General features: G+C 43.2%; 1 protein-coding gene across 1 annotated transcript; it reads right to left on the bottom strand.

Annotated features, from left to right (window-relative positions):
* Nucleotides 1-515: 515 nt before the first annotated feature.
* On the bottom strand, nt 516-27,950 carry Slc2a2 (solute carrier family 2 member 2). The gene is made up of 11 exons (XM_057756894.1): nt 27,936-27,950; nt 23,082-23,174; nt 20,355-20,614; nt 15,649-15,773; nt 9,640-9,755; nt 8,299-8,461; nt 7,450-7,637; nt 5,727-5,831; nt 2,208-2,309; nt 800-1,003; nt 516-716 (listed from the first exon to the last, which is right to left on the bottom strand). Exons 1-11 carry the CDS (start codon nt 27,948-27,950, stop codon nt 516-518), a joined length of 1,572 nt encoding a protein of 523 aa, XP_057612877.1.

Below are 27,950 nucleotides of genomic sequence, written 5' to 3' on the forward strand. Positions count from 1 at the left end.
ACTCTAATACAGCGAGAGACACTGAGGAAGGGTAACAGAAATGTCAGGTTGAACATGAGCCTTGCTGACACCAGCCATACGCCCTCTAGCTTCAGCGATGTGACCAAGGAAATTCCATTTTAACCATGTTTATTCAACTCTGTTGGTACCAGTTGTAGCTTCAGGTTTCTTAGTCGCACGCTTTAGAATGCAGTGATATGTCAAAAGCACTTCCCTTTCAGGTTTAAAAAACCAACAGGGCTGGGAAGAAACCCATCTTCCCTGTAGAGCATCAAAATAACAGCCCCTTTGGTTTACTTATTTAGGAGATTTAGCGCCAAAAAAATAGATTCTCTGAGTTAAAAAAAAAATACTTTCTTTGGTAATATTTGTTGACATTTCCGATCAGAGTCTGTACAAATTCTTCAAAAGGTGTAAAACAAAACTCTTGGGTGTAGATGTACACCCGTGAAGGAATCGGTTAGCAGGGAACACAAGGTTCCCTTCTTGTCTGTTCCTGGGCTTGCAGGTCATCCTCATGCAGTCTCTGAAGCCCCCAGGAATTCCATTTGTACAGCTGCTTTGGCGGGTGGGGCCGAACCGCTCTTCTTCCGGAATTCTGCCGAGATTTCCTCAAAAGACTTTCCTTTGGTTTCAGGAACTTTAAAAAATGTAAACAGGGTGAAGGCCAGAACGATCCCAGCGAAGAGGAAGAACACGTAAGGCCCGCAGAAGTCCTGCAAGGAGAGCAAACAGCGGTGGTTAGCAGCTGGACAGCCTGCCTGGTCCTCGAGGGGGCTTGCACCGTGTGGGCACTTACCGCGATGTACTGGAAGCAGAGAGCAATAAGGAAATTGCAGACCCAGTTGCTGAAGGCAGCCAGGGCCAGAGCAGTGGGGCGGGGTCCTTGGCTGAAAAATTCAGCAACCATGAACCAAGGGATTGGACCTGGGCCAATCTCAAAGAAACTGACGAAGAGGAAAATGGCTGTCATGCTCACATAACTCATCCAGGCGAACTTATCCTGAAAACAAAGAGAAAGTCGTAAGTGGGGCTGGTGACTGCTGGCTGTAGCCTCCTTGAGTTTAGCAGCTTCTGAGTTCTCTCAGGCTGAGATCAGAGGTGGGCACAGCTGTGAACCGAGACCGCTCGTTCCGTTTTTGGTTGCCCAAACCCGAAAAATCATACAGAAACTATATTAATTTCAACACTGGCCAATGGTTCATGCATATTTCTAGCTAGCTTTTACATCTTAAATTAATCCATTTTTATTAATCTGTGTATTGCCACGATGCTGTGGCTTACTGGTAAGGTTCTGGCATCTGACTCCTTAGGCAGCTACATGGCGTATCCTTGACTCTGCCTACTCTCTCTCTCTCTCTCTCTGTTTGGATTTCCCGCCTGGCTTTACTCTGCTAAGCCATTGGCCTGAAACAGCTTTATTCATTAACCAATAAGAGCAACACATATATGGAAGGGCAGTTCCACATCACATGACTCTCTTCCTTGTGTGTTTGTTTTTCATCAAATTCAAGTTACTCTTGTTTGAAACAAGTTATTCCAACCCAACCAAATCTTATTTTCAGAGTTTATTTTCATTTAATTTTTCTGTTCTTTTTTTTTTTTTAAATCTATTTACTTATTATGTATACAGTATTCTTGGTATTCTGCCTGCATGTATCCCTGCAGGCCAGAAGAGGGCACCAGATCTCATTACAGATGGTTGTGAGCCGCCATGTGGTTGCTGGGAACTGAACTCAGGACCTTCAGAAGAGCACTGAGCCATCTCTCCAACCCCCAAATTTTGCTTCTGTATTTGGAGTCCCTACCCAGCCAGTCCCTTGCATTAGGGCTTTTGGGGTTTTGTTTTATAGTTAATCTTTCCCTGTGACAAGCAAGAAGACCCAGAATGTCTTCCTACCAAGATGGCCAGACAAGGTTTGACTCCCCATGTGCAAGATGAGCACGTAGGTAGGATGAGGGGTCAGGTATGGCCCATGGTTACACAAGCAGCCAACCACCCATGCAGCTGCCCTGAATCGCAGGTGGCATCCTGGTACTTACATCCCTCACTCCAAGAACATAGTTCTCTCCGCTTGACATTTCCCCTTTCCCTTAGTTAGTAAGTCAGTCTTATGCACTTGCTATGTACAGAGCTCTTTAACTTGGGAGCCAGAGATGTTTTCCTGTGGGGGGGGGGGAACTACCAGCCCAGGTACCAAACTTACCAGCAGCACAAGTCCCACAGACATGAAGATGGCACAGAAAAACATCCCAATCATTCCAGCTAGAAACAGGGACCGCCGCCCGGCTTTCTCCACAAGCAGCACCTGTGGAAGTTCACACCTCAGCTCAGTATTCTGTTGTCTTCATGCTTGCACACTTGCCCGCTAAGGAGTTTGTTTTAATGTATGTAGTGGGATGAAGGCAGTACTGTGGCCCCCTGTTACAGACATGCAACAAATGTCACTTGTGTGCGATGGCAATGCTAGTCTCGGTTGACAGTGGTAATTAAACATTGGCTTCATTCGGCCGTATGGATTTGAGAATTTCAGTCTTGGTATAGACCAGAGTGTTCCTAACACTCTAGGGCCATCCCTCTGAATACATCCTGCCTCCTAAGAGAATACCTCTGCCATGAAGCTGTGAAAGATCTCCATTTACCAGGGCTGGGGTGGTAGCTCACTAGTAGATTACTTTCCTCATATGCACAGGCCCTGGATTCAACCCAAACATCACAAAAGAAAGAAGAAGAACCTGCTGTGCTACAGAGAAAAAGGTGACCCCAATTTCTCACCTGCTGCTAAGTGCATTTGATCACTGTACAGAGAATTTGATCAGTGTACCAAATCAGTGAGCTCTGTATATCCAGGGTGTGGTTATATGTACTTTTGTGGAGGTGAACTGTGTATTTGGAAAGAGATGACATCACAGCAAGATGTTAGAGTGCTTCTTCATTGTGACCGAGGAGACCTGCCATCAATTGGTAAGATTGACTTTTAATCAGGATCATCATTTTCTGACTAGTCTGACCCATGGGATCTTGTCGACACTGCATACACACACATACACACACACACACACACACATGAGTCTGACCCATGGGATCTTGTCAACACTGTACACACACACACACACACCATAGTTTCCCAACTTGGTGAGTAAACTGGCTGTGCTCATCAGACTAAGTAAGCCAACAGCAATCCAACACCAGTAGCATGCAGAGCTTTGGGCCTGCAGATATCTGTGGAATACTTGTCTCTGTCTGCAGTGAAAGCCTTTTTATCTCAGAAGGCACTCAGATCGGTGTTTCAGATCACTCTAGAAATGGTGACAAGCCAAGAGCCTACATTTAATTACTAAGAAGGAAGCAAGAAAAACGTCCCTATGTGTTTCTTTACGTGTGTAGTTCTTTCTGTGTGCCTTTATGTCTGTGTACCACATCCCTACAGTGAGTGCAGGTGTGTGTGGGGGCATCATGTCCCTGGGAACTGGAGTTTGAGATGATTGTCAGCTGCCATGTGGGTGCTGGAAATTGAATTCAGGCCCTCCAGAAAAGCAGTCTGTGCTTTTAACCACTGAACCATCTCTTCTCTTATACATTTTGATTCTTTCAAAGCAGGAGGGATGATATATGATGTTGACATAGTATTATCAGGGTATGAGAAAACAGGAATATTTCCACAGGATTATCTGCATCTTCTGTCAGTGAAAAATATTAACTGGATAATAAAAACTGAAAATATGTGTGTTGGAAATTGAGTTGCATTCTCTCCTGGAAGCTAGGTGACATTCCAAAGCACATGACCAGAGGAGAATCATGACCAACCACTGGGACATCTGCTGGATCACAGTCCTCATCTCTGCCCCAGGCTGTACATCCCTCAGGTCCGGTGCCTTGCTGGAGCCAGGCAGCCCCTGCTTTGCTCCAAGAGCCATCCTGCCTCAATCTCCCCATCTTTCTTCCCGTTTTGTTCTTTTCTCAAGATCATAAGCACCCCTCCATCAGCTCATCACTATGGATGAAAGCCATAGCCATAGAGCCTGGACTTCATTCAGAGTGTAATTGGAAGCATCTCTATTTCTCAAGTATGCAGGAAAAATGGGCTAGATGATTTATGTTGCTCCTGGGAAACAAAGCCGCGAGTGCTGATTTTTTCTGCACACATCAGTATGGACATCGTTTTCAAGTTCAGGGACACAAAACCAGTGTCCTTTGTTGTGTTGTCATATGGATTGATTTGCTGCAGTGTCTCACTGTGGAGCCTTGCTGTACTTGGACTTGAGATCCACCTCCCTTTTCTTCCTGAATGCTAGGATCACAGGTGTCTACCACCACTAGTATTTGGGAAACCTACATAAAAACTTCAATGCTTTCTTTAGTTGTGGCAATCTGATGAAATGATTAGAACTGATTTCCTTTGTGTGTCAGTCATTTAAGACTTTTGTAAAAGAAAAAAAAGGAACAAACTCAAAATGCTCCATATTCAAAACAATTAAGGTGCATGTTATATTTATAATTTACAATAATTATCAATTAAACTGCTCCTCCATTCAAATGAGTGTGGGTATGAGGGAATAAATAAAATTCTGCACATTTTTTTGTTATTTTTTTTCCTTGGGTTAAACAACTTGATGCTTAATATAGCAAATGCTCTTTTAAGCAATGTATTTTAATGATATGTCCATTTTGTAAGAAGTACCATTTGTAGGAGACAAACGGACTAAGAGTGCCTTGGATGGAGGCCCAGGAATGGCCTTCAGGGACTGAAGCAGCCTTTGGCTTGTACAGGGCTGTCTCTGAAGTGGAGCCTGTAGACAGGGCATTCTGTTTAGTTCACACTCTTCTGGCTCTCCACTATCTAGCACTGGGTAATGTGGTCTGGGGATTCAGAATGTAATTTGTTGACCACCCCAAGATAATAGTTAAAGTCCATGTACAGAGAAAAAAACAAGTGAACAAAATAAGCTGAGTATAGTGTTATGATGAACATTAAAACTCAAAAGCATTTTGAACATGTTGTATTCAAAGGTAAGAATCAGTTGAGTTTGTCTCGTTTTGAGCAGATTTCATTAGTTGAGAAGCCTTTGTACTACTTCTGATTAGGTCAAAATATTAAACTAGTTCTTGGCTTTAAGAAAGTAAATAACTTCTCTTTTGGAGTTGATAATACAATGAAATTTCATATTTTATATCTCATTTCTACCCAGAGTCCCATTACACATTTCGGAATGTATCACCAGGAGCCATTTCCTTGTGTTCTGCCCAGTGAGCTGACATCATAGGAATCTGCCAAGTTTGTTTAATTCTGTTGACAAGCTTAGTTATCTATTAGCTTTTTCCGTGTTTTCCCCAAGATACCAGGAAGAAATCCCTCCACCAGGCAAGGAGAAGCTCGGGAACATGCCCAGTGTTGCTATGATGGCAAGCTATCAGCCGACCCTGAGGTGTTTAAATAGAGAAGAACCAGAATGTAGTCTCATAGAAAAAGAAAGTCTTGCCAGTGAGTTATTAATTCACGAAATGAAAGGATTATTGGCACCGTCCACAGTGGAAGGGCCAGTGACTCACCAGCTCAGCCAGAGTAGTAGCCGGTGTGTGCACAGGACTTTCCCCGCCACTCACTTATCTGTGCACACACAGGGCACGTGGACGAAGCTGCGGATACTTTTAATCATAGGCCACCATCCCACCTGCACTCCTGGGCCAAGGAGCGGGCACAGTGCTCCTCTGGGTAGTGACTTACAGAGACAGCAGTGAAGATCATGTTGATGGCACCAACGCCAATGGTGGCGTACACAGGCTGGCTGACCCCAGCTGTCTGGAAAATGCTGGTTGAGTAGTAAAATATCTGCAAAATCAGAACAGGCCAGCCTTAAGGGGAGGCTCCCCATGAGGCCCCAAAACCAAGATATATAGCTGCTTATTTTTAGTTTTTGTGGACCCATGGTTCCTAGAATCCCGTAAGGTTTGCCTCGCCCTCTCCTCAGACAAGTCTTCCTCCAGGATTTAAAGCTCCCGGTTGCTCAAGAGTTCTTGGCTTCCGCTGAGAACTCCATTGCTTCATTCCCTTTATCTGTTTAATTTCTAAACTTTTTGGTAATGTATAACCTTATAACAGGTACACCAAGTGAACAGCTCCTGTATGTTAAAAACTGATTACAACCGTGTAAAGAGAGCTTGGGTTAAGGACTAACTCATTTCTGGCTCTGCAGAACCCCTCTGTCCCTTTATCCATTGTCCTCCCAGAGCTGCTCACCTAACATCTGACATGAGAGATGAATTTGCTACGCCCTGTACTGGATGTTACTGTATCATGCATACTCTCTTGTTCCGGCTTCTTTTCCTAAACATTGTCTCCACGAGAATCCTGTTGCCCTGTGCATTTGGACACTTCATTGTCACTACTATGTGGCATTCTGATGTATCTGCATTACTTCTTCTACTGATTTTTTAGGGTATTTATGAATAGTTTTGCTGGGTATATACTTTTTGGTTTTGTTTTTTTGAGACAGCATCTCTCTATGTAGCCCTGGCTGACCTAGAACTCACTATAAATGAGGCTAGTCTCAAACTTATAAAGATCCACCTGCCTCTGCCATCCAAGTGCTGGGATAAAGGTGTGTTCTACCACTCCTGGCAGGCATACTCTCTAGTGGTTATTTTGGTGGAGTATGTAAGTATTTATGCCCAGAATTCGAATCACTGGATTAAGTGTCTGTTATAAATTCAGCTTTGGCATAGATTCTGCCTAATAGTTACCAAAAAGTAATAAAAATTTCATATTTTCACCAGTGTGTAGAACAGTTCTAGTTGCCATTGCAACTAAACTATCTATCATCTATCTATCTATCTATCTATCTATCTATCTATCTATCTATCTATCTATCTATTGATATATATCTTGAATCTATCTATCATCTATGTATCCATCATTTATTTATGTATCTATTGATATATATATCTTGAATCTATCTATCCTATCATCTATCTGTCTGTCTGTCTGTCTGTCTGTCTATCTATCTATCATCTATCTATCTATCTATCTATCTATCTATCTATCTATCTATCATCTATCTATCAATATATATCTTGAATGTATGTATGTATGTATGTATGTATGTATGTATCTATCTATCTATCTATCTATCTATCTATCTATCTATCTATCTATCTATACATCTATCTCTATACTTTGTATATGCATGCTGGGGCTCTGAACTCAGTGATCTGCCAGTCCTATTGCCTTCTTCTTAATAGACTCAAAGTTCTATTGAATGCTGGCATTTTAAAATATTATGCTAATTTCTGAGAACCATTGAAGCAAATCAAGGGAAATAAATTACTACCGAGCATATATTTGAATATTTGATGTCAGTTTTTACAAATGTCTTCCGGTGACTTAAGCCTAAGCTTCTTTCTACCTCATCTCCCTTTGCTCTCTTAATGTTAGGAGGTCTTCAACGTACCCCATTGATTCCAGAAAACTGCTGGGCCATGTGCAGCATTAGAGACACAATGATGGGCTGTCGGTAGCTGGAGTCCGTGAAGAGCTGGATCACGGAGACTTTCTGCTCAGTAGCTGCCTCTTCCTTTTCTTTTCTCATCTCATTAATATCTTTGGTGACATCCTCAGTTCCTCTTAGTCTCTTCAAGCCTGATCACCCAAAACAGGTTGAAACAAAGGCGCTGCAGATCTGCATGCCCCCTTTCTTTGACCTAGCAGCATAGGTACTGGCAATTCTTCTTACTATTTTTTGCTTAGATTTAATGCTGTTTTTTGATTAAAGAAAGAAAAGCAGAACATCTAACTTCATCTGGAGGGGAGAGAAAGATAAAGGGAGAGAGAAAGAAGAGAGAGAGAGAAAAGAGAGAGGGGAGAGAGAGAAAAGAGAGGAAAGAGAGAAGAGAGAAAGAAAGAAGAGAGAAGAGAGAGGAGAGAGAGAAGGGGAAGGGAGAGAAGAGAGAGAGGAGAGAGGAGAGAGAGGGGGGACAGAGGGGGGAGAGAAAGAGAGAGTAGGGAGAGAACACTATGTGCCTCATCACTAAAGCACAGTTCTGAGAAGGGTGGATTGGGAGCCTCTGGTAAGCCCAGTGGGCTACATGTGAGCTCCTGGTGTGAGTGAACGCACAACATGCTGGCATGTAAGTAAATCACAACACAGCAGCCGTATCTAACTTCAGTGTGTTCTTCTGCACAGTCATCAGCTTCATCTAGCAGGTCCTCATGTTGATTTGATGAGCAACCATTCACACATACTACCTTGTGTTAGCTGACAGTTCCTCAATGAGAAGCAGGCAGCCCCCTACACACTTACTTTGCTTTGCTTTGACTTCCTCTTCCAGCTTTATATAAAGGTATCGGGGGCTTTCTGGACAGAAGAAGAGCAGGAGACATTGTAGGAGAGCTGGCACAGCAGACAGGCCAAGCAGGATGTGCCAACGATCCTGATTGCCCAGAATAAAGCTGAGACCAGCTATCTGAAAGGACAAGGAAGGAGCATGTCAGACGAACAGTACTTTGGGCCTGGCTTCTACGGCAACTCATGAGAAAATGCATTGACTCTTTAACAGTGATCCTCAACTGTTGGTTTATGTTGGCACAGATGGGAGGCTGTAATTCCTGAGTCCCATCTTAACCCAATCAGGAACAATTTGCTAGGAAGGGACTCAGCTGAGCTTGCCTTCATCCTCCCCAACATAATGTTCATGCTGGAGAGCAACTCGACTCTTAAAGACACACTTGATAACAAAAGCAAAACACATAGTGTGCTTGGAAGCAATCGGATGGGATTATGTTGTCAGAATTGCTGCTAGGTGTGGTGATGTGTGTCTGCAACCCAGGCCCTGGAAGAATACAGACACAAAACAAGCAAATCCCTGGAGCTCACCAGCCAGCCAGTCTACCCAAACAGTGAGCTCCCTATCAGAGACTCAGAACCAAGGTGGAGAATGACAGAGGAGGGTACCTGACATCAACCTCTGACCTCTGCACACACTCATATTGTAAATGCACGTGGGCATGAATGTCTCTCACACACACATGCGCACATGCACACACAGAAAGAGGCAGAGAGACAGAGAGAGAGATGCATGACTTGCAGCTTTGCTTCAAAATCCCTTCTTAGGTTATGCAGAACTTAAACATTTCATAGATAGAACAATTACATAATAACAACCACTTTATGACAACAATTACATGTGACAATCAAGTTTATGATTCCTGTTGCCATGGTTTACAGACTTCCTTTTCCATATCTTAACTTTGGGATTCCAAAGATCCTTCTGAGGCCAGAGGGTAGAAGGGAAAGAGAGAGCCAACCGAAGAAGAGCCTTTGTAATAATTGAATTTAAATTTCCAGATCACTCACTCAAAACCAAGAAACTCAGTCAAAAATCTGGAGTTAGCTGTTTCTTGAAATTCAAATGTTAATTCTCGGATAGCATTGGGACTTTCACTTGTATTGCAATCCCACCAACGGCTCCAAGTAAGATGTAAGGAATGGTAATAGTCACCTTGGCGCTGAAAAGCCTGCTTTTTACACCGCCTCCTTTACCTCCCTTGCACCTCCCCTTCCCTGGGGGGTGCAATGAGAAGCCACAGCAGGGAGAGGGAGGTGGGGCGGAAGGTGGCTACAGTAAGGGCCAGGAGATCTTACCTGACTAATAAGAATGCCTGTGACAATGGCCAGTTGGTGCAGAGTGCCCAGGGCACCTCGGAGCGTGGTTGGAGCGATTTCACCAATGTACATAGGGACCAGCCCTGAAATTAGCCCTGTGTGAGACACAAGCGTGGACATGTTACAGTGGGACCCGGAACACTTCAGTAAGAAGTGTGCAGCTCAGTTACAGTTAGTACCCTTACTGGAAGTCACTCTCCGGGTAATTTGGAGGAGCCATTGTCCCCAACTATGGGTCCAGGTAATGCAGACAACTTTTCTTTCTCCTCCTCCTCCTTCTTTTGTTTATTTGTTTGTTTTGTTTTCTCAACACAGGGTTTATCTGTGTGACAGCTCTGACTGTCCTGGAACTCACTTTATAGATCAGGCTGGCCTCGAACTCACAGAGAACCACCTGCCTCTGCCTACCAAGTTTTGGGACTAAAGGCATATGCCACCACTGCCCAGCTAAAAAAAAACTTTTGGTGGTATTAATTTATGCAGAAATCCTTGGTTGACATTTATACTAAATGGAAATTTAGTGTAGTTGGAAATATTAATGGAAAAAATTCTTAATTATATATTTGTCAGTTTCTATGGTCTTAGTGTCCAGTTCATTTTATAGTGGTTAAGGTTGTCTTGAGAAAAGAGCTTAGAGATGTTTTAGTATTCATCCAGACTTAAAGGATTAAAGAAAGTCAGGGCCGGAAAGATGGCTCAGTGGTTAAGAGCAGTGGTTGCTCTTCCAGAGGACCTGGATTAGATTTCCAACACCACATGGCAGCTCACAATTGTCTGTAACTCCAGTTCCAGAGGATCTGAAGCCTCACACAGACATACATGCATGTAAAACACCAATGCACATAAAATAAATAAATCTTTAAAAAGAGGAAGTCAGAATGTCAAAGAAAAGCCAACCTTCTGACAGAGGTGAGAAGTGACTTGCCCAGAATCAGGGGAGTAGAGTGCCATGTGTAGGTTCCATGCCTAGCTGAGTCCACACCACATGGGGGTACCTCACTGTCTGCATTGGGTGGTAGTGAGGTATAGAAGAGGGAAGCGGATATGCAATTCAGCTGTCCCAATGAGGATAACCTAGCTTCATTATTGCATCAAAAATCTTAGGTTCATAGTTGAACACATGTCCTTGTGGCACCATTGAGCATCTTTTGGCTATATTACCCAAAAGTGGTATTACTGGGTTTGAGGAAGGTTGTTTCTTAATTTTCTGAGAAATCACCACACTGACATCCAAAGGGGATGTACCAGCTTGCATGGATAAGGAAAATGTGGTACATTTACAGAATGGAGTACTACACAGCAGAAAAAAATAATGACATCTTGAATTTTGCAGGCAAATGGATGGAGCTAGAAAACATCATTTTGAGTGAGGTAACCCAGACCCAGAAAGACAATTATCATATGTACTCACTCATAAGTGGCTTTTAAACATAAAGCAAAGAAAACCAACCCACAAATCACAATCCCAGAGAAGCTAGACAACAATGAGGACCCTAAGAGAGACATACATAGATCCAATCTACATGGGAAGTAGAAAAAGACAAGATCTCCTGAGTAAATTGGGAGCATGGAGATTGTTGAAGGGGAGGGGAGAGGCAGAGAGGGGAGCAGAGAAAAATGTATAGCCCCAAAAAATCAATTAAAAAAGAAAAAAGAAAAAAAAGATGGCCATTTTTACTGTTAATTCTACCCATCCATGAGCACAGGAGATCTTTCCATCTTCTGATATCTTCTCCAATTTCTTTCTTCAGAGACTTGAAGCTTTTGTTACACAAATATTTCACTTGCTTGGTTAAAGTTACCTCCAAATATTTTATATCATTTGTGGCTACTATGAAGGGTGTTGTTCCCTTGTTTTTTTCCTTAGTATGTCTGTCATTTGTACATTAGGATGGCTAGTGATTTTTTTTGTATCCAGTCACATTACTAAAGGTGATTATCAACTGTAGAAATTCCCTGCTAGAATTTTGAGGACCATTTGTGTAACTATCATATTATCTGCAAATATAACAATACTTTGACTTCTTCCTTTTCAGATTGTATCCCCCTGATTTCCTTCGGTTGTCTTACTGTTCTAGTTAGAGCTTCAAGTACTATATTGAATAGATAAGGAGGGAGTGGACAGCCTTGTCTTGTTCCTGATTTTAATGGAACTGCTTTGGGTTTTTCTCCATTTAATTTGATGTTGGCTATCGGTTTGCTGTATATTGTCTTTTTTATGGTTAGGTATGTCCCTTGTATCACTGATATCTCCAAGACTTTTATGATGAAGGGTTGTTAGATTTTGTCAAAGGGTTTTCCAGAATCTAATGAAATGATCATGTGGGTTTTTTTCTTTCATTTTGTTTATATGGTGGATTACATTGACATTTTTCAATGTTGAACCATCCCTGTATCTCTGGGAAGAAGTTATCTTGATCATGATGGATGATCTTTTTGACAAGTTCTTAGATTCAGTTTACAAGTATTTGAAACTGTAAGATTTATTTTTTCTTTTTATTGATTTTTATTAAACTCTACATATTTCTCTGCTCCCCTTCTACTCTCTCTCATGGTCCCTATGCCCCCAATTTACTCATGAGATCCTATCTTTTTCTACTTCCCATGGAGATTATATCCATGTATGTCTCTCTTAGGGTCCTCATTGTTGTCTAGGTTCTCTGGAACTGTGAATTGTAGGCTGGTTTTCTTTGCTTTATGTCTAAAAACCACTTATGAATGAGAACATGTGATAATTGTCTTTCTGTGTTTTGGTTACCTCACTCAATATGATGTTTCTAGAGTCATCCATTTGCCTGCAAATTTCAAGATGTCATTATTTTTTTCTGCTGTGTAGTACTCCATTGTGTAAATGTACCACATTTTCCTTATCCATTCTCCAGTCGAGGGACATTTAGGTTGTTTCCAGATTCTGATTATGGCAAACAATGCTGCTATGAACATTGTTGAGTCATGTGTCATTCCCCTCTGTATGCCGTGAATACCATTGGTTAATAAAGAAACTATCTTAGGCTGTACAGTGCAGAATATAGGTTGACAAAGAAAACTAAACTGAGTGCTGGGAGAAAGAAGGCGAAGTCAGGAGAAGCCATGTAGCCCTGCCAGAGGGAGACACCATGAAGCCACCACAGGAGAAAAACACAAGCTAGCAGCTGGAACCTTGCCCGTAGGCCACAAGCCTTGTGGTAAAATATAAAATTATAGAAATGCCTTAATTTAAGATGTAAGAGCTTGCTAGGAATATGTTGGAGTCATTGGCCAAGCAGTATTTTAAACAATATAGTTTCTGTGTGATTATTTCAGTTCTAGGGACCTGGGAACAAACAAGGAGCCTCCTACTACAGTTGAGCACATATTCTTGTGGTACAATTGAGCATCCTTTGGGTATATACCCAAAAGTGATATTGCTGGGTCTTGAGGAAGTTTTTTTTTCTTCAATTTTCTGAGAAATTGAAAATGATCACCTTACCAAAAAGCAGACTACAAATTTCATTTGAAAAAAATACTTAAACACAAATATTTTGAAAAGTACTGAGCCATTATGTTTTCTATAGCTTTCTTTTTTATTACATTTATTTATTTAGTCATTTGGTGTGTCCATCTGTTCCTGTAAAAGCCAGAGAGGAACCTGTGGGAGTCTGTTCTCCCTTTCCATATGGTACCCCTCAATTGAACTCAGGTTGTTAAACTCCATGGCAGGTGCTTTTACTTGCTGTGTCATCTCTCTGGCTTTTTTCTATAGTTTTATTTTTTAAAGCTATATTTAATTTCATTTTATGTATATGATTATTTTACCTGCATTTATGTCATGTGTGCCTATTGCCCGTGGAGGTCATCGGACAACATCAGATCCCCTGGAGCTGGAGTTTGCAGAAGGTTGTGAGCTGCTCCGTGGGTGCTAGGAGTTGAATTCAGGTCCTCTGAAAGAGCAGTCAGTGCTCTTAACCACTGAGAATCAGTCACTCTAGACCTCCCGTAGCTTTCTTAAACACGCAGGGATCAGGTATGGTGTAAACAGTGGCATATCCAGACATTCACTAATTGCAGAGTTTAGTGTTTTCTTAAAAATTTAAAAGTAAGATTTACTATGGGTTTCCTATTTGAGAGTGCTCATCTTCTAAATGAAAATAGATGGTCTTTTGACAAAAGATACTTTTGTCAAGTGTTTTTAATATATAATTTAACACTCTACATTATATAGATGTTGTAAACACATATTACATGGGTGGTGTGGCATTTGCACCTCTGTAGAACTCACATGGGACTTTTACCTGTAGCCTGTGGAACTGGACTAAGAGAAAGTCACCTAGTTGTCCCTTTCTCTATATTTCAGGAAAGAATGACAGAAATAAGCTCCCAGGTCTGAGGTCACAGGAACTTAAATTTAAATTATATTTCTGGCAAACTTTAATACTCAGAATGCAATGATACATGACTTTAATGACCGTGGACAGTACAAGTCACTCAGGAGGGCCAGCTCTATGCTATAGCATGACATGTTTATTGCATTTATTTTCAGTTTTGAAAAAAGAGTAATGTTTTCCACCCTGTGTTAAAAAGTGTGTGTGTGTGTGTGTGTGTGTGTGTGTGTGAGAGAGAGAGAGAGAGAGAGAGAGAGAGAGAGAGAGAGAGAGGACAAAGGAGATTATTTGGACTTATTTCATAGTGTTATTATTCATCTTTTATAGAAGAAACTGAGGTTGAGCCTTAACTAATCTGTATGAAGTAGAGATGGTGCCACAATTGATTCCCTCTGACTCCATGGTGGGTTCCATATTTACCTGACTCTCATTTTTAGTTGTTTGTATTAACAGTGAAAATAATGAGAACAAGCCAGGCTGTGGTGGCGCACGCCTTTAATCCCAGCACTTGGGAGGCAGAGGCAGGTAAGATCTCTGTGAGTTCGAGGCCAACCTGGTCTGCAAGAGCTAGTTTCAGGACAGGCTCCAAAGCTACAGAGAAACCCTGACTCGAAAAAAAAGAAAAATAACGAGAAGAAATATTTAAGTTATACTTTTGCTTCAACTGATCATTGAAGACACATGAGAAATAATCATAGAGAAATTTTGTACCCTCACCAATTTTTCCTACCCCTCATAGATGTCTGTGCCTTTGAGGTCAATTCCAATTTACAAAAACTGGTTAAAATGCCAGCTCAGAGCCCTCAGAATGAAGGGTTAATTGTACTGAGAAGTACGGTATCTATCCATTTGTTTGCAATTGAATTTTCCTATCACTTTTTAGGCCCCTGCCTCTGAGGCAGCGTTTGAAACCCTGTCTCCAAAACCTAGTGCTGCTGCTCAGACATGAAGTTGAGGGGAGGAAGGCGTCCACGAGATGTTTTGTTCAATAACCTCTCCCTGTGGACACCACAGTCACACTGCTCCAAGCAGCTGTGTCTGGAATCAAGAGGGTTAGGTAATACGGTCTAAGAGATCAGTCTAGGGGGTGGGGCCTTCCCATGAAAGACACCATAGCCCAGGCAGGAATGCAGGGTTAGAGTCTGAGAGCATCTCCGGCTGTTGGAGCAGCACAGGAGTAACAACAGCTGGTGATTATTTCACTCACTATCTACCTGGTGCAGTGCTGGAAACTTCACATATATTCGCCAGTTCCGACCTTTCCAGTGCTGTGACCTTTTAATGCAGTTCCTCATGTTGTGGTGACCCCCAAACCATAAAACTATTCTCATTGCTACTTCATAGCTGTAATTTTCCTACTGTTAAAATCATAATGTAAATAGCTGTGTTTTCCGATGGTCTTCGGTGACCCCAGAGAGGTCACGACCCACAGGTTGAGAGTGGCTGCCTTAGAGGCAGCTGTGACTGTCACCATCATTTCATAGATTAGGAAAGAGAGAGTCAGTTATAAAATATTTCTGGGCTCGAATGAGTAGAGGTGACGTCGCTGGGGTGGCCAGGGATGCACACAGCAGCACAGCTCACTCTTCCTTCCCCCATCGCCTTCCTTAGAGTGTGTCTCACTCACCACAGTAGAGTCCTGATATACTTCTTCCGGCAATGATGAGAATATGTGACGGTCCGAGTCTGGAGCACCCCATCAAGAGAGCTCCAGTCAGTGACAGACTGTTGGCGGCCAGCATGGCTTTGATCCTGAAAATGTAAAAAGTTTCCAGTTCAGCACCCAAATGTGAGGAAGGGACTCGCTTTCAGACCGCAGGGAGACTTGTGTAATTATTCTTAGTTTTACTGGAAAGCTAGTTCAAGGTTCTTGAAGCATGCCTGCTGCTTCCCCATCTACGAACTGAACTATGAGCACTGGGTACTATTTGTTCATGATGAACTTTAATCTACCTGTCTCTTAACTTTCATGGAGACTATTCCCTTGTTTTGCTTTGGTTTTGTGTTTTGAAGATGTGGCTATCACTCTCTAACGCTGGATAGCTGGACCTCACTCTGTAGCCCAGGCTACCCTTGCCTGGGTTACAGAGGGCTGACATTACAGGCATGAGCCACCATGCCCGGCTAAGTAGTTTGATTTAAGGCGACACTTCCGATAGTTAAAAATTGAGTTTCCGGCAGCTCGCTTGCTTTGAAAGGCAGTATTTTGGTGACAGGACACTGATTTTGTAGTTACCATCCATCATGTCTCTTTATTGTTTGTTTTTAGTTGCTGCTTTGAAGTCAACTTTCCTTTTGTGGGTATTTTTGGGAAGTAGATTAAAACATTTTTCTAAAGCTTGTCATAATTATAATTATCCTTATTTTCACACAAAGTAAAATCGATGAATTAATATTAACCAAATTTAAAGAATTACATTATTTTTGAGGCAGGATCTCATTCCAGAGTTTGGCTGGTGCAGAATTTACTCTGCAGCCTAGCCTGGCCTTAAGCTGGCAATTCCTGTGTCTCAGCCTCCTGACCCACCATATCCACTTACTATAAAGCATATTTTTAAAAACTGACAATAGCGATAAAAACATAACTAATAAAAGTGACCATGTGGAAATCACAACTTTCTTGAAAGTTAAGTCAAAAATAATAAAGCGAATACAAGAATCTGAGCAGACAGGTTTAGCAGTGTTTGTGCCGCAGTGACGGGTACACCCCTTGCTGTGTCCGTGTTGTTGTCTTGCCTATCCGTGTTTTGGACTCTGGTGACAATAGGGCTTTTTCTAAGCAAATATCTTCAAGATGAAACACACTTTTCCCTTAGAGAATAAAACTAAGTGTCTACACTGCAGTGATTGCCTGACAGCCATGTGTAGGCTGAATGTTATTCTCCAAGAGCCCAAGTCCTAATCTCAAGCTCTGTAGCCATCACCTTATTCAGCAAAAGGTGTTTTATGGATGTGATGACAATAGCAGTCCTGAGCAGGAGGAGTGTCATGGAATATTCAGATAAACTCAGTGAAATCACAGGTGTCTTATAAGAGCAGGACAGAAGAGAAGAAGTTACCAGAAGTGGGCAATGGAGTGAGACCCTTTTCAGTGTGCTGGGTAGTTTTTTGTCAACTTGATACAAGCTAAAGTCATCTGAGAGGTGGGACCTCAATTAACTCGATGCTGGCCAGGTGAAGCTGAGAAATTGGTGGTGATCAAGAGACCAGCATTGTTGAAGTGAAGTCTTCTGGGAAGTGTTTCCTGAGAGCACACAGAAGCAACTGTGGTGGTTTGAAAGAAAATGGGCCCCCAAGGAAGTGGCATTATTAGGTGTGGCCTTGTTGGAATAGGTGTGATCTTGTTGGAGGAAGTGTGTCATTGTGGAGGCAGGTTTTGGGGTCTCACATAATGTTAAAGCCATGCCCAGTGAGACAGATCACTTCCTGTTGCCTGCAAGCTGAGATAGACCACTTCCTGTTGCCTACAAGCCAAGATATAGGGCACTCAGCTACTTCTCCAGTGCCATGTCTGCCTGCATGCTGTCATGTCCCACAAAGATGATAATGGACTGAACCGCGGGACTGTAAGAGCCACCACAATGAAATGTTTTCCTTTATAAGAGTTGCCGTGTTCATGGTGTCTCTTCACAGCAAAAGAAATTCTAACTAAGGCAGTGGCCAATGTTGTAACTCATGCTGACAGCTGAACTTGGTAATGTAAGAGCCACCCAGGCAGAGAAGTGGAGGCTTGGCACTACAAAGAGAACCTATGAAAGGCTATTGGCGAGAGTGTAGTCCAGTTTCAGCAGAAATCCCTAGTACTTTGTAGATCTCAGTACTAAGGGATGACTCCCAAGAACAGTAGCAGCCGTGGAGCTGAGCCTGTCTGAGCTTAGAAGGTACTGTGTGTACTGCAGAGGGTGGAGATAGAGAAGATGGAGCCCAGGAGATGGTGAGTGAGTCCCAGATATTGGACATGGAGTTATGTATGTAGCTGGAGTTTACCTTTGCTATGTTCAAACTGTGACTCTGCCCTGGTTCTTCCCCCTTGAAGTAAGGAAGTATTTATCTTAATTTCAAATTTTATTTTTACAGAAACTGATTTCAAACTTTTATAAAAGATTTTGGATTTTTAAAGAGACTGACATGTTGAGTGTGAATTTTTAATGTGTTTGAATTTGTAAAGGCTACGGGACTTTTAGAGTTGGGAAGGGGCCGTGAGCAATAGGGCACCAGTAATAACTGGAGAGGACAAGGCAGGGGTTCGCTCCTCAGAGCTTCCAGAAGGAAGCAGTCCTGCTAATTCCTTGGCATTAGTCAGGTATAATGAATGCTGGAGTTCTGACCTCCAAAACTAAAAGGAAATGAATTTGTGTTGTCTGGGTCACTAGGCTGGGGATAGTTCATCACAGTAGGGTCGAGGGTATAAGGAAGTCATGGACTGACTACCTTAGAGTAGGCAGTGTTGTAGCACTGGCTAGCCTGGAGCTGTGTGCAGAGACCCCTTTAAAGGGCGCCTCTGCTCAGACTGTGAGGGAATGCTTTTTCTATTGGTGAGGAAGGAGGATGAACAAAGCTAACAGTCTACCCTAAGCGGTTGTTACGAGCTGAATCTATTCTAACAGGCAAGGAGAAGAGGAAAATAGAAGATCGGGTAGTCAGCAGTACGTCTTGGTGGAGCAAGTGTCCATCCTTCCCTTCACAAAGCCTCACCCCTCCCTAAGGACCTATAGACAACAAACACTCGCTGGAAGGAGGAGACCACTTTTTCCCGGTGGTATGGCAGCTGTTCAGTTGCTCATGTTCCTGAAAACAACCCTCTTCCATGCTGGTATGACTTATCGATTAAACTCATTGGTTCACAAAGAAAGGAAAAAGAAAGAAACAAAGAAAAAAGGAAAGGAAAAGAGATGAAAACATAAGGGGCACTGGTTGGTAAGAGGGAGGGGATTTGAGGGCGTAAAGGAATGGGAGCAAGGGTATTGGGGTATAAATACGATAAAATACATAATACACATGCATGAAAATCCTATAATGGAACCCACTAATATGTATAATTAATATATGCTTTAAAACTTAAATAATTTAAAATTATTTAGTAGCACATTTCTTCAATTCCAGTAATTCCTGAGTAGGAAGTGGAAGGCAGGCAGACCTCGTGAGATCACACACAAAACTAGGAGGTTTCTTAACTAAGGATATTACAGTAACCTGGGCTTTATTGTATTCTTGAAAAGAAGTTTCCTTCATGAATAGTCAGCTTCTACATTTTTACTGTTTCTTGTGTTTTATACAATTTTAGCAGAAGGAAGTATCAGAATTTTAGTAATTAATGCACCCAAAGCTACAATATATATTAGGAAATGGAAAGATGAAGCGGATCAAGTCCAGCATTATTAAGCTCCTTACCAACTTGCCTCTTTCCCTTCCATTTTCCCCTAAGTTTTCCACGTTTGGCATGTGCTAATTCTATTGTGAAAATAAAAGGTAACTAACACACAATAAGTGGATTCAATTAACAGGAAATCCTTGTAAAAGTAACTTGCAGTTCTAACTCATCGGAAGCCCTAACTTTGGGACACCCATTATCTAGTGTATGAAGGGGCTGACTCCATTGATGTATTTTTTGATTTGTTTTAGGTTTTGAGTATGTGTATATTTGTCTTGCGTGTGAGTGTGTGCAAGTGTGAGTGTAGGTGCTCTCGGAGGTCCTGAGTGTGAACTGGGTCACCTGTAGTGAGAGCTACGGGTGGAGGGCGCTGGGAACCAAATCCAGGTCCACGGCAAATACAGTATTGCCTCTTAGCCGCTGAGCCATTCCCCTCCTCATGACACTGATGTTTTTAGTCCTGACCAGGGAACGAGAACTGGAGTTGGGAAGCCTTGATTGGAGTCATTTCTGGTTGGGGCTCTGAGATCATAGCCGCAGTGGCAGCAGAAAGTGGACACCCTGTGCCCAGGCTATGGTGACTTATCAGGGTGTGACGGTGACCATAGGACTTGACTAATACAAGTGTCAAATTTTAATTTAAAAATGAAAAGAATGTTTGATAGCTGGTATAATTCGGCGACACTTCCCTCCCAGATTTTAAAACTTACAAAGCCAGAGGCTCAAAGTCTCTAAAAGTACACACGGAATTCACTTTTTCTGCAAACACTTCCACAGCGGCCAAGATTTACCCAGTGATTGCGACAACATTTTCTATTGATTTGGCCTAACGGTGACCTCGCTCACAGATTCCAAGCTGAAAAGCCGCTCTAACACTATCCCACAAATGGGAAGATGGTATCTTTCTATCAAAGCAGTAACGAAATGTTACAGCTGTGTTTATATTTATTCGTAAAACTCACCTTCCAAGCTTGTCCCCTAGCCACCCACCAAAGAACGAGGCGATCATTCCACCCACTGCGAAGCTGGACACAGACAGAGACCAGAGTATTGTGATGACTTGAGCGGAGCCTGCAGCCTTGTCTTCTGCCCAGGGGGCTGGTGTGGTGTATTCCGGCGTGACTGTGAATGGGGTATCTGTGCTGTTGATGTCATGGATACCGGCAGCTCTTCGATCATCCACCGCAACACCCAAAACCAGTTGATAATGGGATATTATTACCTGAGGGAACAGAGGAAGACATCCATGACTTCAAAATTGCACATACAGCTTTTCATTTCCCTGTAGATGTTTGTTAGGTGTTTGAACAGGGCAGCGTAATTGTGTGTGCTGTGCAGGACAGATGTGGCTAGACTGATTTACAGTTGGCCACAGGCAGTGGGAGCAAGGCGGGAAGAGACGCCTGAAGGAAGTGTGAAGAGCCTGGATCAGCACCCTGAAGTGCACTTTCTGCCAGTAGGTCGATGACGGCAGATGCTTGGCTTTGCGGCATGGCAGTGTCTGCTCCAGCTGAGCGAGTAGGCTGTGAAGGAAAGGCTCATTGTTGGGTAGTCTTTGCTTTCGAAATACCTGCCAGAGAGCCTGGCTTTTAGGAGAAGCTTTCCAGGTTTTAAATGTTGACAACTACTTACGCTGAAGATATTCTTCAGATAGAGAAGGTAGATTTTTTTATATGAGTGTTTGTCTAGCACAAAGGATTTAACAGTAACATAAAAGGAGAATTCTATTGGCAAAGCTCAGAGTAAAACCTAAATTAGAACTATATACAATTTTAGCATCTGGTGTTACATCGTTGATACAAGTGAACTATAAATTTAGCCACAGGCTCCCAGTTAATGCAAACAGATCCAAGTGGTCAAGTCTAGAGTTGATGAGTTTTCAAGATAAAAACAGCTTAGATAGAACGGGGAAAGTATAAAGACTTCTCCTGTGGGTCCTCAGAGAGGTCAGTGTATCCAGAAGGAAGAGTCCTCAATGCTAGCTTTCTAGGCACATTTTATACGATGCTTCTGTACCATGAAGCTAGCACATCCTGCAGCCCTTCCTCCGTCACACCGTGCTTCTCAGCATCAACTGGTCACTATTCAGTCCACAGAAGTTGGGGAGTTCCTGGACCAGAGCTGCTCCCTCTTCCTGGTTATGAATACAGCCCTATTCATAAAACAAGTGGAGCCACGGGGAGATTTGGCATCCTCTATACAAGGTCTGGTCTCATCTACAGAGATGGTATGCATGGAGAAAGGCGGAAAAGAATTACGCAAAATGTTCTTAGCAGTTTAATGTATGGAATAAAAAATTAATTGCAGGTGATTTTATCTTCTCTTTTCTGAAGTGGGCAAGTGTAATTTTTTTACTCATGAAAAGTTATGGTTTAAAAATAGCTTCAAATGTTCTTCAATCAGTAGAAAATACCTACCAGCATTTTTTACCTTCCAGGGTCTGTGCTTTCAGTTCTGACTTGGGCTTAGCTTGAAGGAGGGGCCATCTCAGTCTAATCTCTCTGATAACACTAGAGGATGAACTGAGTGGGGTTGTGAAGAGGAATTCCCGAAAGAAAGGATTTCTAGATTGGCCTGGGTCTTAGGAGGCTTAACAAATCAGCACTTTGTCATGGTTCATAGAAAAACATCTGACTCTGGTCTCCTGTCCCCCATCCCAGCATTGTTTCCTGGAAGCCAGAATGAGAGGCTTGACATGCTGTGAATGATGTGCGCTTAATAAAAAGCCATCTTTCAGCCCTCAGAGTGGAGAAGAGTCCTTGTCGGACTGTGGGCTGCACACATTCCAGCGTTAACACCCTGGGGCACCTTATTTTATTTTTTATTTTTTTTATTTATTTTTTTTTTAGAATTGTAAGAAAAGCAGACAAAATGATGGAATATGATAGATGTATTTATAGCACCCCTACACCCCACACTTTTATTGTACCCCTTCCCAAGGAATATTCTCTCCAAGTCTGAGTCCTGGTCCCCTAAGAGGCCATGGCAGCTGGGAAGAGTGAGATGTCTCTCTGCGGATGTGCTGCGTAACAGAGCCCAGATACACAGAATACGCTCAGAAATGGTGAGAATGGTCTGATACGTTTCCTTAAAAAGTGCCATGTACATTCTTTATCACAACAGGGAAAATCCAACCTTGTGGAACCTCCTTCTTGACTACTGAGCTCATGTTTATTTTGTGCTGAAGATCTGTGGGAGACAGGGAGAGGGGCAGCTATCATTTTAGTGTTTGACTCCTAAAGTTTCTAGTCTGCCCTAGAAATGAGTGGAAGGATGGGAAAGCCTGCTACAGAGAGATAGGTGTTTATGATTGCACTGAACCGTCCTTCTGCCATGCCCCCTTGTTCCCTGGTGTTTTCCCCCCTGGGGGAGGGACAGCTGTGACTGAGTGCTGGGAGGAATTCTTGTCTCTAGGCCTCCTGAGCAGGAGCTATTGAGTCAGCATTTTCTCTGAGCTCAAAGAACAGCAGTGTCAGAGATAAAAAAGGTATGCGCTGCTCTTTTTGACTCAGAGGGTTGTTAACCCAGGAGTCAAGGCCAAATTATCAGCTGTGAATCGATGCACATTGTACTTGGCTGGTCAGGCTCACCCCTTGTCTCTCACGTGGACAGTTTATCTTAGAGTGTGAGGAACATATGATACGAAATGACAGGACTTGCCCCCAGAGAACTGTGTGTGTTTCACTTGCCTCTTGAGGTGCGTTGATCACGCCGATGTCATATCCAAACTGGAAGGAACCCAGCACAGCAGTGAAGACAGTGAAAGCCAAGGTTCCCGTGATCTGAGGATGAGAAACAAAGCTAAGAAGCTGCAGTGCCTGCCACCTGACCTCCTGTCTCTGCGGCGTGGACTCCAGCAGGCTCTTTCTCTTCCTCTCACAGCTGTTCATGGGAGCCCCGCTCAGCAGGGCCAGTCTTATTCTAAGAGAATGTCGAAGCTGTCCACCATTTTACATTGCTAATGCTGAAAGAGAACGGGAAAAACACAGCAGGACAGCTTTTCCAGGGTACAAATCGAACATTCCCCCTGTGTCTGACACACTCACATGCGTTCACACATACACACACACACAGATACACACACACACACAGATACACTCGCGCGAGCACTCTCACTACAGGGAAGGGGAACGGGGAACAAGGAGAGGTAAGAAACCAAAGATCAGGCAGATTTTGAACTCCCTGTTTTGTAGCTGAGGCTGATGTGGAATGTCTGGTCCCCGAGACCTCACCTCCAGAGAGCTAGAATTACAGGCACACACTACCATACCTTGCTTATGGGCTGCTGGGGCAAACCCACAGTCATGATAGGCAAATGCTTCACCAACTGAGTTTAAGCCCCACATCAATATTTTTTCAAGATTCAAAGTCAGAACTGAGAATCAGAATGGCGCTGAAGGGAAAATTTCCTACGCAGAACAGTCCTGTGGTAGCGCCAGAAGAGATGGGACCTTTCCAGACATTTCCCCTCTGCAGAAACACCCAGCGCTTGCCTCAGAGCCGTCTTGTTTGTGACCATCTGTACCAGCATCCAGGCAAGAGAACTTCTCAGGATTTACATGCGTGGAGCTGTGAGTTAAGCTACACTGCTTTCTCTCCAAAATGAGGATGCTACCCTAAGATCTCAGAGCATTAACTCATAATCAACTACTCATCCAATCATCTGACAGGAATCATGCGTGCAGACTCCCAGGCCCGGGTACGTAGAGCAGCGGCTGCAGAAAGAGCTGTCCCTCAACATGGATCACCAAACAGATTCAGTCACATTATGAGGCACACCAGATACATCCAACATGCTAGGCAGCAACTCGAAAGGATAATGTGACCAAATATATTGACTTTTTAAAAGAAAATAATTAAAAACAGCAGCGAGGGGCCAGGTGCGTCGGGAGGACGCTGACATGCTCTCCATACTACCGTGTAGCCTCTCAGATGTGAGACGGGGCATAAACACAGCTTCAGAACCCAGAGCTGAGGATGCTTCCTGCGTGCCTAGTCGCTCTTTTCTGCGGATTATCTCATTTATTCCTAGCATTAATTTTCCATTGATGCTATAAAAACATTCCTGCCAACTCAGTGGCTTTTAAGCAATTCAACCTAATTTATCCTGTAGGTCTTTGGGTTAGAGTCTAGTTTGAGAGTCTGCGGACTATAATCAATATATTAGCAGGCTGTGTCCCCTTTGAGACTGTGTTGATGGTAGAATCCACTTCCTCACTGTGATAGGACCCTGAGCTTTCCTGCTGGCTGCAATTGGAGGTTGCTCAGTCGCAAAGGTTAGTGTGCTCCTTGGCTAAGGGTGCTCTTCCTGCATCTTTACAGTCCACAGTGACAGATCATGTCCTTGTCACGCTGCATCTCTCAGATCCTGACGAGTCTTTCACTTTCAGGAATACATGATGTCAGATTTAACACCTCTGTGTAAGCCAAGACTGCCTCTCCACCGGAGGCCTGTAGCAGATACCATCCTCGGCAACTCATCTAGGTGGTACAGCCATATATTTAGGCTGGAGACATTTTGCTCATGAGAACTGCTAAGCACAGAAAACCTACCTGCCTTCATCACCCATGCTAATGGCGAAGGGATTGCCATGGGCAGCTAAACAGAGCTAAGACAAGCTGTGAGAACCCAGAGGGGTCCCACTCAGTCCACACTTTGGGTTCCTAAAGGGTTGGTCTATTCTCCCCAAGACCCTGCAGATTGTCCTCATTCCCACTTGGGGAAAGGTAGAAACGGAAGGAACGTGGAGAGAAGACAAGTGAAGGAAAATCCTCCAGTCCTTCCTGGAAACTACATGGGCTGGAACTGCTAAGCTGGGAGCGTTTGCCAAGGTCAGTTTTTAGATGGGGTTTAATACATTTTGGTTAGAGAAATTAATTCCCAAGTCCAATTTATAATATGTTGCAGATAAGCATGGAAGAACAGACTAGGCCAGAAGCGTGGGGCCAGTGAGATGGCTCAGCAGCTACAGGCAGGTGCTGCCTAGCTTGTGAGTTACATTCCTGAGACTCCTTAAAGTTGTCTTCTGTGACCTCCACATGTGCACTGAGACAGGAGCATGCGTGTGTGTGTGCGCACACATGCAACACCCACACCCACCCACGCGCACACCCATGCTCATGCGCACGCACACAGTCATGTGCACACACACATGCCAAAATGAAGAAAAGTTTTAAATGTAACATGGAAGTAGTTGAAGCGTCACATGAAACCATATGTGGTATTGTTTTGTGGCTAGGAAGTCATATGCAATCTATTGGCACAGAGAAGCAGTTGTGAGAGTCAGGAAGCATGGAAAGGGGTCTAGATGGCCTCTAGTATCCCTGTACCCCAGCTCCTTTACCTTTGATAAGGCCATAACAACTGGTGATGGGCGGGCTTGTGAGACTGGCACACCCTGGCTGAGTTCCGGATTATTGTAAAAAAGGAGATAAGTAACGTGGTCTCCTTTAAGCGGAGGGCACAGAGCAAATCCCTTTCTACCTGGATCACCTTCATTTCACAGATCGCTCCTATGAAGCAACCTTCTATCAACTTTTCATATGTCATTAATAACCTCCAAACAACATGGAAAGCAGGTAGGGCAATCTCCGCTCTTGACTGGGGAAGCCATGCTAGGGTGGGGAGGGAGCATTAGAGGCTAAAGCACTCCTGACCCTAGCTAGTCTGGGTAGATATCCTAGTACTAAGCATTTAAACTTCACTGCTAAACAAAAGAGCAGACTTCCCAGCGCCGACTGATTGATTAGGAAGGGGAAATGTGTGTTTTGCCTCCACACGCTGCCAAAAGCCAAACCAAAGGGGACTTTACACCTGGTTTTGGAAACAGCCAGACGCTTCTCATACCATAGAATTTTCAGACTGAAAAGAATTTAAAAAGAGACAGATGTGTGTCAGATACCTTCACTGATCAACAGAAGAAACAGAGGACTCACAGACCATGCCCCTTGTCTGAATTTTCTGTGCATTGTGGGCATGTCCAGACTGACACTAACTTCCCTGAGCCATCATCCCCTCATTATTCCTTACATTCCAGCGGATTCCCAAGCTGGAAAAACCCCGTTCTTTCTGTCAGTCAGTCCTTACACCTTCTGGGTTCTGATACTAGGCGGCTCCTTGGTTCTTGAAGACAGTTCTTTCAGTTGAGTATCTAAAGCACCAGGGCATTTGCCAGAGCCTGAAGGTTGGCTCTGAGACGGTGCTTTTGACTATGTCTTCTAGACATTAGGTATATGGGTGCTGTCTTATCGTAGCTACTGAATCTGCACACCATTCCTGCAGTTACTAATTTGATGCCCATCCACGAATCATTATTATAGTTCTCCCTCTTATAGCTTTATCCTGAGCTATAGAACTCACAAAATTCTGATTCCAGGGTCATTCTTTAAATGTGCAGAATGCAAATACATAACTGACATTTAAATGTTTGCCCTCTAAGCATTTCTAATGTTGCCTTTACTTACTCTCAAAGTTTGAAGAGATTACTTCATTCACAGACTACTAAAATAAAGCTGAGATAGTCCCTATCAGACTCTAAGAGCCATCATTTGATCTTAATATAAAAAATATGAGGCTCAGTTTATTTAATCTGAGTCTCAGCGGCACTCATAGTATTATATCCACACCCAAGGCTGGCATACGGTGTCATTCGTGAAGGAAGGCTCAGGTCAGTATGTAAGGGTCCCACTCTTCTCAGGGGTACAGATTCATCAGCTTCTATTACCATATAGGGAAGCTTGAAACCATACAAGAATGAACATCCCCCTTTGAAGGTTTTATTTGGAAAAGGATTCTATCTTCAGAGAGGTTGAAATCCCAGAGACATGAAAAACCCACGGCCTTCCCTTTGCTTACCCATGTTTATCTCACATTCTCCACGTTAGTTTCTTATTTAGGCTGAACCATTTAAAAATAAGCTGCGAATTATTTGTGTCTTCTCATTTCTGATGGCTTCGACAGGGACAGGCACTTTCCTTAAGGACAAAGACATCTTCCTGTCTGATTGCGATATTGCCAGACCCAGGAACACAACACCGTGTGCACTAATGTCACCTAAGGGTCTGCCCAGAGCCACGTTCTCCAGCGTGCACTCTATCAGGCCTTTTCTTCTGCTTCCCGCAGTCTGAGGTAACCAGTCACAATGCCGTCAGTTCTCAGCCTCTTAATTTAGAACAGATTTCCCCTTTTGTCTTTTGTACGTGGGCATTTTTGAACATTCCAGATCTCTTCAAGGTTAGAGTCCGGTGAACCTGCCCTAACTTTGGGGGCAGTAGCACACTTCTCCAGTGACAGGCTATACAGTGGCACTTGGGCAAGTTATACAGATTAATCAAAAACCAGCTAATATACTTAAAACTCTGATTACTGAATAAGAACCCGGATTTGCTTAGCAGCCAAATGGATTAGTAATTGACCAAGTAAAGAGGTAGCTTGCATCTGTGGTCACTGCATCCAGTGTCACCAACAGTTGTATGTGCTCGCTGACTTGAACAGATTCCCAATCTCCTCAACACTAAATCAAATAAACCCATGCTTTCTTTACCTTGTCTTCTGACAT

Source organism: Chionomys nivalis, chromosome 24, assembly GCF_950005125.1.
Source record: "Chionomys nivalis chromosome 24, mChiNiv1.1, whole genome shotgun sequence".
Lineage (NCBI taxonomy): Eukaryota > Metazoa > Chordata > Mammalia > Rodentia > Cricetidae > Chionomys > Chionomys nivalis.

Bases quoted from the DNA above. Each gene is read 5' to 3' on its own strand.
- Slc2a2 (XM_057756894.1), bottom strand. The intron at 15,774-20,354 runs GTGAGTTTTACG...TTACATTTTCAG, and splicing joins CTAGGGGACAAGCTTGGAAG to GATCAAAGCCATGCTGGCCG. The intron at 2,310-5,726 runs GTAAGTCACTAC...GAACTTCCACAG, and splicing joins TGATCTTCACTGCTGTCTCT to GTGCTGCTTGTGGAGAAAGC.